We start from the raw sequence: 13008 nt of genomic DNA on the forward strand, positions 1-13008 counted from the left end.
CACTTATTACTTTGCTGAGGCATTCTGCTGTTTTTTTAATTCATTCACAGGACGTGGACATCTCTGGCAAGGCCAGCATTAATTGCCCATCCCTACATCGCCTTGAGTAGGTGCTGGTGAGCTGCCTTCTTGAACCGCTGCAGTGAAGCGTAGTTAAATGTCAACCACATTGCTGTCAGTCTGGAAGTCACATACAGGTCAGGATGGCAGTTTACCTTTCCAAAGGATATCAGGGAACCAGCTGGGTTTTTTTATAACAAGTCTCATGGTCACCATTGCTGATACTTTTAATTCCAGATTTAATTAATTGACTGAATTTAAATCCCCCAGCATCTGTGGTGGGATTGGAACACACCTAATCCAGGTCATAACCCCAGGCATTTGATTCACTAGTCTGGTAACATAACCACCATGCTACCGTAATCCTGTTTATGGTGGAAAGTCTTTTGCTCTAAGATACAAGGCAGTTCGATTGTTAACCCTTAACTCAACAAGATAGCCAACATTTTTCAGCGAAGCCCACAATCTAAGAATAAATTCAATTAAAAGATAGTCCAGATTCCCATTATTTTACAACATGGTTCAATTCCTACATGGTCGCGCGCACCCATTGATGTGACTTCCTGTGTCTGTCAATTTCCAGTCAGGACAACGGGCTGGAGCTTTATGAGAATAAAAAACACTTTTTGTTCCTTACACTTTGAGAAATACATATCCTATCGTCGTGTTTCAGATATCTTCACACACACAGAGACCATACTGGTTTCCTTACAGACTGGATGCAGAAGCAATATTCACAATGAATCCCTGATGTCCTCACACACGAAGCTGACGGGGATCCTTGTCTGCTGTGTATTCCTCTCAAGATGAAGAATGGAGAAAGGTTGTGAAGTCGCCATGGCGTGTTTCACAACAGCAGCAGAACTACCGTCTCCTTGCAAATATGGGAAGTGGGACAACTGGTGATGTGGTGGGATGAGAAAGAACGTGCGGAACCTGCCTCAGCCAAACTGATCAAGCAACAACAAGCTGGATACCGGGAAATAGGGTTTATTTTATGTGCAGTTACTTTCATTACTTGCATAATTTAAGAATTAGAATAAACGGGTATTTCACCATATTTTTCACCTCCTCCCGGAATCTCCTCTGGGTCAACGCATAAATGCAGGTGTTTGTGCAGGAGCTCAAATAATTCAACAGAAGGGTGATTCTGATCGCCAAATAAAGCGAGTTTGAACCAGTGAATGTAGTTGTCTCCGTGACACTGACAAAAATGTGTATTATAGTAATTGGCGCTGTCAACACAATAAAGCTCCCCGAGATAGTGAAGAGCAGAATGATGGATGTTCTTCGGTCCTTCAGCTCCGGATCACTGCTGCTCTCCCCAGTGTTGCGGCTCTTCAGGGCTCTGCGAGCTCTACTAGCCACTATGATGTGCCTGGCAGTGAGAGAGTTCAACAGTAACATCGCAGGGTATGGAAGTAATGGGGAAGCTAAGGTGCTAATCCACTTGTAAGCTATCCATCTCGGCAAAGAGACATATCCCGTTACTGTCCGACAGCCCCACTCTATATCCCCAACAATATAGTAGGGCTCATAACGGAAATAAACTGGAATGTTTATCAAAAAGCTGAGCAAACACACCACAGTTAGAACCACAGTGGCAATTCTTTCGGTGCAAAATTTTACTTTTACTTTCTGACAACAAATGGCTATGAAGCGGTCAAAGGTGAATGACAGTGTGGACCAGACAGAGAGTTGGCTACTAACTACTTGTATAAAGGCAATAAGACGACACGTTATGGTGTAGCTCAAGAATGAATGCAGGAAATGATAATGAAAGATGCTTTCCACGCTTACATTGAAGAGACAGACCATGAGATCCGCTATTGCCATAGCCGCCATGTAACGAGTGATTCCTTTGGAGAGGCCGCACTTTCCCCGGGACAGGATCACAATTGACATCAGGTTCGCTGTAAACAATGGAAAATCAAAACAGAGGAATCAAAGAAAATCACACCCGCTCGGAATTGCGTATTTTTCGAATTTATTCACTTATGGGATCTGGGCGTCACTGGCAAGGCCGGCATTTATTGCCCATTCCTTATTGCCCTTGAGAAGGTGGTGGTGAGCCACCTTCTTGAACTGCTGAAGTCCGTGTGGTGAAGGTACTCCCACAGTGTTGTTAGGGAGGACGTTCTAGGATTTTGACTCAGTGACAATGAAGGATCATCGATATACTTCTAAGTCAGGATGGTAGAAACACAGAAACACAGAAAGAAACAGAGAAAAATAGGAGCAGGAGTCGGCCATTCGGCCCCTCGAGCCTGCTCCACCATTCAATTTATCATGGCTGATCCTCTATCGCAGTACCATATTCCCGCTCTTTCCCAACCTCCTTGATTCTTTAAATGGCGTGTGACTTGGAGGGGAATTTGGAGGTGGTGGTGTTCCCATGTGCCTGCTGCCCTTGTCTTTCTAGGTGGAACAGGTCGCGGGTTTGGGAGGAGCTGTCGAAGAAGCCTTGGCGAGTTGCTGCAGTGCATCTTGTAGATGGTACACACTGCAGCCATGGTGCGCTGCTGGAGGACGGAGTGAATGATTAAGGTGGTGGATGGAGTGCCAATCAAACGGGCTGCTTTGTCCTGGATTGTGTCGAATCGTGAGACCGAAGGCATGTTACTGAAACCGATACCTCCCTGGGTCTCCCTGGGTGCGTTTCTGAGTCAACAAGAACCAAAAATAAAAACAGAAAATGCTGGAAATACTCAGCAGATCAGGCAGCATTTGTGGAGAGAGAAACAGAGTTAAGGTTTCAGGTCGATGACCCTTCGTCAGAACCAAGTTCACTCGCTGCTCTCTGCTCATTTAACTGGCCTCAGTCGAGAGAAAAAACCATGACTGCAGCTTAAAAGTTGCTGGAAATTGGCCCGCTCATCTGTCACACATGATTTGAGTGACAGCTTCAAGGTTTGTTCAATGATCTTTTGGGATACCCATTAATGATCAGAAGCCTTTTCATTGTGTTAAGGTAGAGAACACCGTTGATTAAAATAGACCCTAAGCCGCTACTTTGATTTCAAATTCAGACACAGAAGGTGTAATTTTAACCTAAGGATCGATTGGAGAGCAGGTGTTATAGCCCATCGACTTCAATGAAGAGTACAATCGGTCGGGGAGTCAGACCAGCGTTGCACCCGCTCCCGTCCGCTTCCACAAGGCCGGGTTATGTTAAAGTTGCCCACAAATTCAATTCAAAGCGTGAGAAAAGTTTAGTGAGTCAGGGGAAACAAAATCTTGGGAGAGAGGCATGACATGCGTGTCCACATCTGTCAGAGAAAAAAGACAGGTTAAAGTTTCGCGTGGTGGGCCCAGGCGTCTTAGATCTGATCATCACTCTTAGTCCAGGCAGCAGATTGCAAGGCGTCTCACAAAGGAGAAAACTCGCTTTCAGGGAGCACTCGATTAGCACCAACGTTGTCATTTTAAAGCAAATGAAGAAAAGTGAGAGATTTTTATTCAAGAAATTGCGACCATTAATTGGCAAAAGCAAGGAACGAAGACACGGAGACAAACCGCACATGGAGAAAGCAGCAATACATTCAAATGACGGTCCACTTAATAATATATACTTACCAGGAACACCAACAATTACAAGAATGGGATAACAAATCACTGATTCGTCGAGAACGGTGGAGCGTCCCAATTCCTGCATGAACCAGAGAATCGTGGAAGCAAAGTTCTGGGTATGGCCTCAAAGACACTGCATCGAAACGGTCGTGTTTTATACACGAGCCAATCCCCCCGGGGAGATCATGCTCTTACAAAAGGGCTCGCGTTAGCTACGGGCCTTCGAACAAACACATTACAACATATATTTTTTCCAAACCAATGATAAAAGTGCACTCCACGATTGTTTGATTCAAGCAAAGCAAAATCCGGTGCGGCACTGGGTTCCCAGGTTAATTAATTCCCTCGCTCTCTCACTCTCTTATACATGCCGCATCTTGGTGATACGGTGCTTTCATTCATTCTCCAAAGGCTCCACCACTTCAGTTATAAAATTAAAAGGTGAAATAAAGGAAAAGGGGGAATAAAATATGACCCCGTCCATTAGCACTACATGGTCAAAGTGTACATGGTCACCAGACAAAAACCTGAAAGTGATAGAGCAAATCGCATTGACTTCAGGAGGGATAATATCGAAGTTGGGAGGGGAATTAAAACAAAGGCTGCATCTTTCATTCAAGTGCAAGAGCCATTAATGAGCCATAATCCAAGCACCACAGCCATCCGCCCCTTCAACCACCGTCTGCCCCACCTGTGACAGAGAATGTAGGTCCCGCAATGAACTCATCAGTCATCAGTCACCTGAGAACTCATTTTTAGTGTGGAAGCAAGTCATCCTGGTTCAGCGGGACTGCCTAAGAAGAAGAGACCAGCAGAGCACGGTCGACCATTGAGCGAACATTGGTCACCGTTGTTCCCCGAATGGTTATTTGATCAATATCTTTTTAAAATGCACTGTACCTAAAGGCTAATGATCTGCAGCCTCACCTCCAATAACAAGTGCATGGAGCTCATGGACTTCTTTGTGATGAAGATTGAGACCATCTCTTCAGCTGCCTCTGTCGCTACCCTCCTTTCCCCTGGCCCACCAAGCCAAACTTCCCCCAAGGCTCTCCCCCTGCCTAGCCCTGAACTCGCAGCTCTCTCTCGTTTCTCTCTTATCTTGCCTCATGCCCGCTCCGAGTTCATCTTTTCTCTGAGACCCAACTCCCACTCCCTCGATCCTATTACCATCAAACTGCTGACCACCCAACTTCCCTTCCTGGCTCCAATGTTAGTGGATATTGTTAACGGCTCTCTCTCCTCAGGTGCTGGCCCCCTTTCCCTCAAATCTGACAGCATCATCCCCAGCCTCAAAAAACAACCTTTGACCTCTCCGTCCTTACAAACTACTGCACCATCTCCGATCTCCCTTTCCTCTCCAAAACTTGAAAGTGTTGTCACCTCCCAAATCCGTGCCCATCTTTCCTGCAACTCCATGTTTGAATCCCTCCAATCAGATTCCTTCCCCTGCCACATTACATAAATGACTCTTTCTAAATTCATAAATTCATATGTGATTGTGACTGTGGTAAACTATCCCTCCTCATCCTTCTCGACGTATCAGCAACCTTTGACAGGGTGCACCACACCATTCTCCTCAAATGTCTCTGCTCCATTGTCCAGCTGGGTGGGACTGCTCTCCTCTTGTTCCATTCCTATCAATCCAGTCATAGCCAGAGAAACACTTGTGGCAAAGGCCATAGCTAGAGTTCTGATCACCACATTACAGGAAATATGTGACTGCACTAGAGACGGTACAGAGGGAATTTATGAGGATGTTGCCTGGACTGGAGAATTCTAGCTATGAGAAAAGATTGCATAGGCTGGGTTTGTTTTCTTTGGAAGAGAGAAGGCTGAGGGCAGACTTTAATGAGTTGTATAAAATTTTGAGGAGCCTAGATAGAGTGGATATGATGGACCTATTTCCCTTAGCAGACAGGTCTACAAACATGGCATCATAGATTTAAAGTAATTGGTAGGAGGTTTCATGGGGAGATGAGGAGAAATTTCTTCACCCGGAGGTAGGTGGGCATCTGGAACCCACTTCCTGAAGGGGTGGTAGAGGCAGAAATCCTCAACACATTTAAAAAGTGATTGGATGTGCACTTGAAGTGCTGTAACTTACAGGGCTATGGACCAAGAGCTGGAAGGTGGGATTAGGCTGGATAATTTTTTGTCGGCTGGCGTGGACACGATGGCCTGAAATGGCCTCCTTCCGTGCTGTAAATTTCTATGATTCTATGATTCATCCCATGACTGCAGCATTAACTTTGAGTCCCCCAAGACATTTGGCCCCTTGTATTTCTCAGGTACATGCTGCCCCTCAATGACATCATCTGATAAAATCTTCTGATTCCAAATGCATGCCAATGACAACCAGCTCTACCTCACCACCACCTGTCGAGATCCCTCCACTGCCTCTGATCTGTCACCCTGCTTTTCCGACATCCGGGACTGGATGAGCAAAAATTTCCTCCAATTAAATAACGGGAACACTGAGGTCATTGCCTTCAATCCCCGCCACAAACACTGTTCCCCAGACATTGACTCCATCTCTCTCCTGAGCATCTGTCTGAGGCTGAACCACTCTTGGTGTCATATTTGAGCCTAAGCACAGCTTCCGACCTTATATCCCCTCCATCATCAAGACCGCCTACTTCCACCTCCATAACATCGCCCGACTCCGCCCCTGCCTCAGCTCATCTGCTGCTGAAACCATCATCCAGGCATTTTTTTTAACCTCCAGGCAGGACTATTCCAATGCTCTCCTGGCCGCACACCCACCATGCACCCTAAATAAATTGAGCTCATCCAAAGCTCTGCAGCCTGCATCATGTCCAGCACCAAGTCCCGTTCACCCATTGCCCTTGTGCTAGATCAGATAAATCAGCTCCCAGTCTGGCAATGCCTCGCTTGTAAAATTCACATTCTTGTTTTAAAATCCCTCTGCAACCTCACCCCTCCCTACCTCTGTAACCTCTTCCAGCTCGATAACCCCCCGACATCTCTGTCCCCCTCCAGTTCAGGCCCCTTGAGCATCCCTGATTTCAATCGCCCCAACATTGGCAGCAGTGACTTCATCTGTCTGGTCCCTGAGCTCTGGACTTCCCTCTCTAAACAAAGAGTTGGAATAAATGGGGCTTTTTCGGGGTGGCAGGCGGGTGACTAGTGGGGTATCACAGGTATCAGTGCTTGGGCCCCAGCTATTCACAATGGCCCAGAAATTCTGGTTTCCCGGGTGAGTATGCATGGGGTACTCACCCGTAGGCCCAATGGAAGGGCCGGTTTCCTGCATGCACTGCGCATGCGCGGAAAACCGGTTAATCTGTTCCCCTGAAAGGAGGGGTTAAGAGGTCGAATGCTTGCGCAGTAGAGGCTGCGTGTGCGCATCGAACTTCGGTTTTTTTCCAGGTGTCTCCGGGACGGTAAGCCTGCAGAATTTAGAAATGTAAAATGCAGGCGTAAGGCCTGCTTTTTACAAGGTAAGTGGTGAATTAATTAAAATTAAAACATTTTTTCCACAGCTTTATTATTTTTAAATACTTTAAAGCAAGGTAAGTTTATTATTAGCCCCATTAGAAAATAAAATTATTTTTTTCAAAAATTTAAATGATTGTTTAAAATAGTTGTTTAATGTAATTTATCGGTTATTTTAAAAATGTGACTTAAAAAAAATTATTTGAAGATTTAGTGCTGCTTTGGGGCCGTAGTATTTAAAAGTCTTGACAGCACTTCCTGTCAGACTTATGAATGGAGCATTCCCTGCTCCGATTGACTCCCCATGGCCCACATGATCCCAGGGGATGCATCGAACTAACTGCGCCCCTGGGATATGCAAGCACTGCATGCCGGCAGCTGGACCAGGTCCCGGATCGGAATTCCACGGCGGCCCACAGCTCAACATCCGGTGCAGAAGGTAAGTGCAGATCAGGGGCTTGAACCCGTGGGAAGCCCCCGACCCAAATTTCTGGGCCAATATATATCAATGATTTAGATGTGCGAACCAAATGTAATATTTCCAAGTTTGCTGATCACAAGAAACTAGGTGGGGTTGTGAGTTATGAGGAGGATGCAAAGAGGCTTCAAGGCGATTTAGACAAGTTGAGTGAGTGGGCAGATACATGGCAGATGCAATATAACAAGGATGAATGTGACGTTATCCAATTCGGCAGGAAAAACAGAAAGGCAGAGTATTATTTAAATGGTGATAGATTGGGAAATGTTGATGTACAGAGGGACCTGGGTGTCCTTGTACACCAGTCATTGAATGCAAACATGCAGGTGCAGCAAGCAATTAGGAAGGCAAATGGTATGTTGGACTTCATTGCAAGAGAATTTGTGTACAACAGCAAGGATGTCTTACTACAGTTATACAGGGCCTTGGTGAGACCACACCTGTAGGACTGTGTGCAATTTTGGTCTCCTTTCCTAAGAAAGGTTATACTTGCCATAGAGGGAGTGCAGCGAAGATTCACCAGACTGATTCCTGGGATGGTAGGGCTGTCGTATGAAGAGAGATTGGGTCGACTCGGCCTGTATTCACTCGAGTTTAGGGTTAGGCTTAGGGTTAGCGTTAGGTTTAGGTTTAGGTTTAGAATGAGAGGGGGTCTCATTGAAACGTATATAATCCTGACAGGGCTAGACAGACTGGATGCAGGGAGGATGTTTCCCCAGTCTGGGGGGCCTAGAACGAGGGGTCACAGTCTCAGGATATAGGTTAGGACATTCTGGACTGAGATTAGTAGAACTTTCTTCACACAGAGGGTGGTGAACCTATGGAATTCTCTACCAGAGAAGGCTGTGGAGACCAAGTCACTGAATACATTTCAGAAGGAGATAGATAGATTTCTAGACACAAAAGGCATCAAGGGGTATGGGGACAGAGCAGGAATATGGTATTGAGATAGAGGATCAGCCATTAACATATTGAATGACAGAGCATTATCGAAAGGCCGAATGGCCTACTCATGCTCCTATTTTTCTATGTCTCTATGTCTAAACCTCTCCACATCTCCACCTCTCTCTCCTCCTTTAAGATGCTTCTTTAAACCTACTTCTTCAATAAAGCTTTTTGAAACGTGTCCTAATGTCTCCTTATGTGGTTCGGTGTCAAATTTTATTTGACGGTCACTACTCTGAAGCGCCTTGGGAGGTTTTACAACATTTAAGATGAAATATAAATGTAAGTTGACGTGCAAAGTAAATCAAACAACCTCCACTGACTCCATGCTTACAATTGGATTCAAATCAACAAGCAGGAGGAGAGCTACATCAAACTAACCAGTGCATTTTTTTGGTCAATGACCAGAATAAATACGGACCTGAAATTTGAGAATAATAATGCAATATTCAGCATTCTGAAAATCCTGGATAATTGTGCTCGATATCTGTAATTAATTACCTACACATGAAGTAAATAGCTCACTGCACCATAAGAGGTTTCTGCAATTGACTGAATGGGGAGAGGGGGATTGGACATTACTGTCCGTGTTGAACTATTTCTGCTTTGACTTTGCTTTTTCCGCGTGAATTTATTTCAATTTCTCTGGAGGAAACGGAGGAGGGGGGTGGGGCTGCAGCCATTCCATTTTCTGCTCTTGTTTATTGTCCAGTTCCAGTTTGAAGTTTGTCTTCTGTTAGAATGTAAGAACATAAGAAATAGGAGCAGGAGTAGGCCATTTGGCCCTTTGAGCCTGTTCCGCCATTCAATAAAGTCATGGCTGATCAACGACCTCAACTCCATTCACTGGCCCTATCTCCATATCCCTTGATGCCGTTACTAGTCAGAAATCTATCGACTTCTGTTTTGAATATACCCAATGACTGAGCCTCCACTGCCCTCTGGGGTAGAGAATTCCAAAGATTCACCACCCTCTGTGCGAAGACATTTCTTCTCATCTCAGTCCTGAATGGTCTACCCTTTATCCTGAGGCTGTGGCTCCTGGTTCTAGACTCCGCAGCCAAGGGAAACATTCTCCCAGCATCCATCCTAACAAGCCCTGTAATAATTTTGTATGCTTCAATGAGATCCCCTCTCATTCTTCTGAATTCAAGAGAATACAGGCCCAGTTTATTCAATCTCTTCTCATACGACAGTCCCGCCATCCCAGGAATCAATCTCGTGAACCTTCGTTGCACTCCCTCTATGGCAAGTATATCCTTCCTTAGGTAAGGAGACCAAAATTGTACACAGTACTCCAGGTGTGGTCTCATCAAGGCCCTATATAATTGGAGTAAGACATCTTTAGTCCTGGACTCAAATCCTCTTGTAATGAAGGTCAGCATACCACGTGCCTTCCAATGGCTTGCTGCACCTGCACATTCACTTTTAGTGACTCATGTACAAGGACACCCAGGTCCCTTTCAGCATTTGCATTTCCCAATCTTTCACCATTTAGGAAATACTCTGTCTTTCTGTTTTTTCTAACAAACTGGATAATTTCACATTTACCCACATTATATTCCGTCTGCCATGTTCTCGCCTGTTGTAGGTGTTTTGCGGACCAAGTGATATGCAAGATCAATGCTCACACCATCCCTGGAAAAGATGACAGACTCAGAGTCATGGTTCAAAACGGTCTTTACTCGCAGGCCTGGGGAGAACCTTTCAAATTGCAGTCTGAATCCAACTCCACCGATATCTGAGCAACATGCACAATTACACAAAAATCAAACCCCTCCCCTGGGGGCGGGTGCAAAGCTTATCAGCATATACAGAGTTATAGCTAAATGGCTATTATAAACCGTGACATTTAATCCTTCCTGCCGCCTACAAACTCGCAGTTCTGCTTTCAGTTGGTCCTGTCACCTTCTCTGACTGTGGCCTAATTTTAATCTATTGCTTTACAACCATCCATTTTTCTCTGACCAGGTGGTTTGCTTGTTACATTTTTTCTTTAAGAAAACAGTCCTCATTAAGTCTGTTCAAAGCACAGACTTTTGGCCTTGTTCTCGGGTTACTTCTGCAAAACAAGCACATTCTGATTAGTCCCACCATACTTTGAAGAATGGAACCCTGTTGTGAGTGTACAACATACTAATTCTTAGGTATGTTATCTTGTATATGTGTTACCTTGCTTGGCTGAACAGACATCCTCCCCAATCTTCCCACGAGTTGCTCTGCAGTTTAATTTCTCAGCATTTGAAGTCACTTAATCATGTTCTTAAAGCTTAGCTGGGTAAACGCAATATACAGACCTATATATCGTTTAACTCAGGGTATGGATTAACTCATTACCTCCACCTTGTACATTGGTGCTACATTATACGTATTCTAACATACAAATCTAAACTATAATAGTAATTTGGTTACTTCAGTCCCCCCTTATGGCCCATTGCTCACTTTGACCCAATATTGCCAATATGCTACAGTTTGGGATTGGTTGCTATGAGTACCGTCGCCCTAGTGGTGCCAAGCCATGGTGTCTAGTACTCATACTTCCACAATCCTAAACACAGTTTTCATAATATTTCTTCTCATGCCCTACCCTTTGTTTTTTGGTGGTTAGCAACAGTATTTATTTCTCTCCTTCCTTCTTTATTTGTTTGGTTACGGCTTGTGCTAGGTTTTGGTTCTAGCAATATCCACAAAGTAAGAACAAAAGGTCATTAATATGGCGCCTTGCACAACTACCAACATGTGTGACATGATCCTTATCCAGGGGTGTATATCGACATTTAGCCCCCAGTTCCAGAATTTATTGGGCCAAGGAGTTTCCACTAATGTTGTACCAATGTCTTTTTGTTGTTTCTTTAAGTCTTCCTCTATTTTATGATAATACTTTAAAACTTCCTTCGTTTCCTGCCATAATTTCTTCCAAGCTTCCTCTTCCTCTAACTTAGAAATTGCCTTGGCCTCTGGTATGACATAAGTTTCAACCTCTTTATTATGTCCCATATTATCAAGTGGCCAGGTTTTTGTTTCCTGTGGTCTTGGTGGGTGTATATATTGGTGTCCTATCTGTGTAGATAATTTGGATCAAAACAAAAGTTTGGTTGGGGAATGGGACAAATCAGATCTTGATATTCATATTAAGTTCCTCGAAGTCCACATCACGGAAGACCTCTCCTGGTTCCTCAACACATCCTCTCTGGTGAAGAAGGCCCAGCAGCGCCTATATTTCCTACGGAGGTTGAAGGGATGTAACCTGTCACCCCTGATCCTCTCTAACTTTTACCACTGCACTATAGAGAGCATCCTGACAAACTGTATCACAGTATGGTATGGCAGCTGTAGCTAGTATGACCGGAAAGCCCTGCAGCAGGTAGCCTAAACTGCCCAGCGCATTACCGGCACCCGGCTACCGACCATAGAGCACATATAACAGAAACGCTGTCTACGGAGGTCACGGTCCATCATCAAAGACCCTACCCACCCCAGCCACAGTCTGTTCACCCTCCTGCCATCTGGGAGATGCGACAGATGCATTCGCACCCGTACAACCAGATTTAGGAACAGCTTCTTTCCCAGGGCTGTCATCCTACTGAACTCCACAAATAAACTCTAAAGCCTGCACATCTGCCAATGCACATTATTATGGTTATGTTTATGTTAATATACTACAAGCCAAATGCATGTTGAATGTTTAAATGTCTTAATCCAAATGTACACTCTCGGGAGCCGCAAGCCTATATTTCGTTGTATTGCACTTGTGCACTAACAATGACAATAAAATGTGATTTGATTTGATTTGATTTGATTTTGATTTGATATTTCTGTTCAGTTGTGGTGACAAAAAATGTCCCGTTGTTCCTCGGTGCTACCCTTGTCCGGTGTACCTCAAGGGTGCAATCGGTGATTTTTGTAAATCCACACTTGGATTTGTCTCCCTCGGTGGGGTGAGTGGGTGTGTGCACGCCCATGTCATTCCCTTGTGGTGGCACCTGTCCATTACTGCCCCCTTTATGGTTCCATTCTTCTGGTTATTGTCTTCATCCTTTTCCCAAAGTGCCTTGGTTGGGACATCATGATATTTAACCCAACTTTCCCTTTGTATCTCTCCTATAATAATCACGTCGTATAGGGGCTGTCCCTCTTCTGGGAGTTGTGGGATAGCCAGTACAAAGCCAATCACCTTAATCCATGGGGTCAGACAAGTGCCTCCCAGTATACTTGTCCCATTTTATGCCCCTTACATAAGCTTTTATTTGTGTCAATCCAAGGTTCCAGATCCTTATTAGTAATCCAATCAGGGATCTGTCCATTATTTATTTGCCTCATGTTATGCTGAGCATTCGACAATAGCCATGAGCCATACATGGCACATACTAATTCCTTATGGGTTTGGTGAGAAGCATTGTTAAGTCGATCAATAATTGTATTGATTGTTTCTGCATGAGGGACTACTATCTCTTCCACCCCCAACAATTGCATTATTGTTTGTTTTCCTGCCAGTG

General features: G+C 44.6%; 1 protein-coding gene across 1 annotated transcript; it reads right to left on the reverse strand.

Annotated features, from left to right (window-relative positions):
- Nucleotides 1–1074: 1074 nt before the first annotated feature.
- LOC147095765 (uncharacterized) lies at nucleotides 1075–1905 on the reverse strand. Its single transcript, XM_085974000.1, has one exon. It carries the CDS (start codon nucleotides 1903–1905, stop codon nucleotides 1075–1077), a length of 831 nt encoding a protein of 276 aa, XP_085830126.1.
- Between the last annotated feature and the right edge of the window lie 11103 nt (nucleotides 1906–13008).

This window comes from Somniosus microcephalus, unplaced genomic scaffold (assembly GCF_052327205.1).
Source record: "Somniosus microcephalus isolate GS21.2 unplaced genomic scaffold, FLI_Smic_1.0 unresolved_chr1, whole genome shotgun sequence".
NCBI classification, from domain to species: Eukaryota; Metazoa; Chordata; class Chondrichthyes; order Squaliformes; family Somniosidae; genus Somniosus; species Somniosus microcephalus.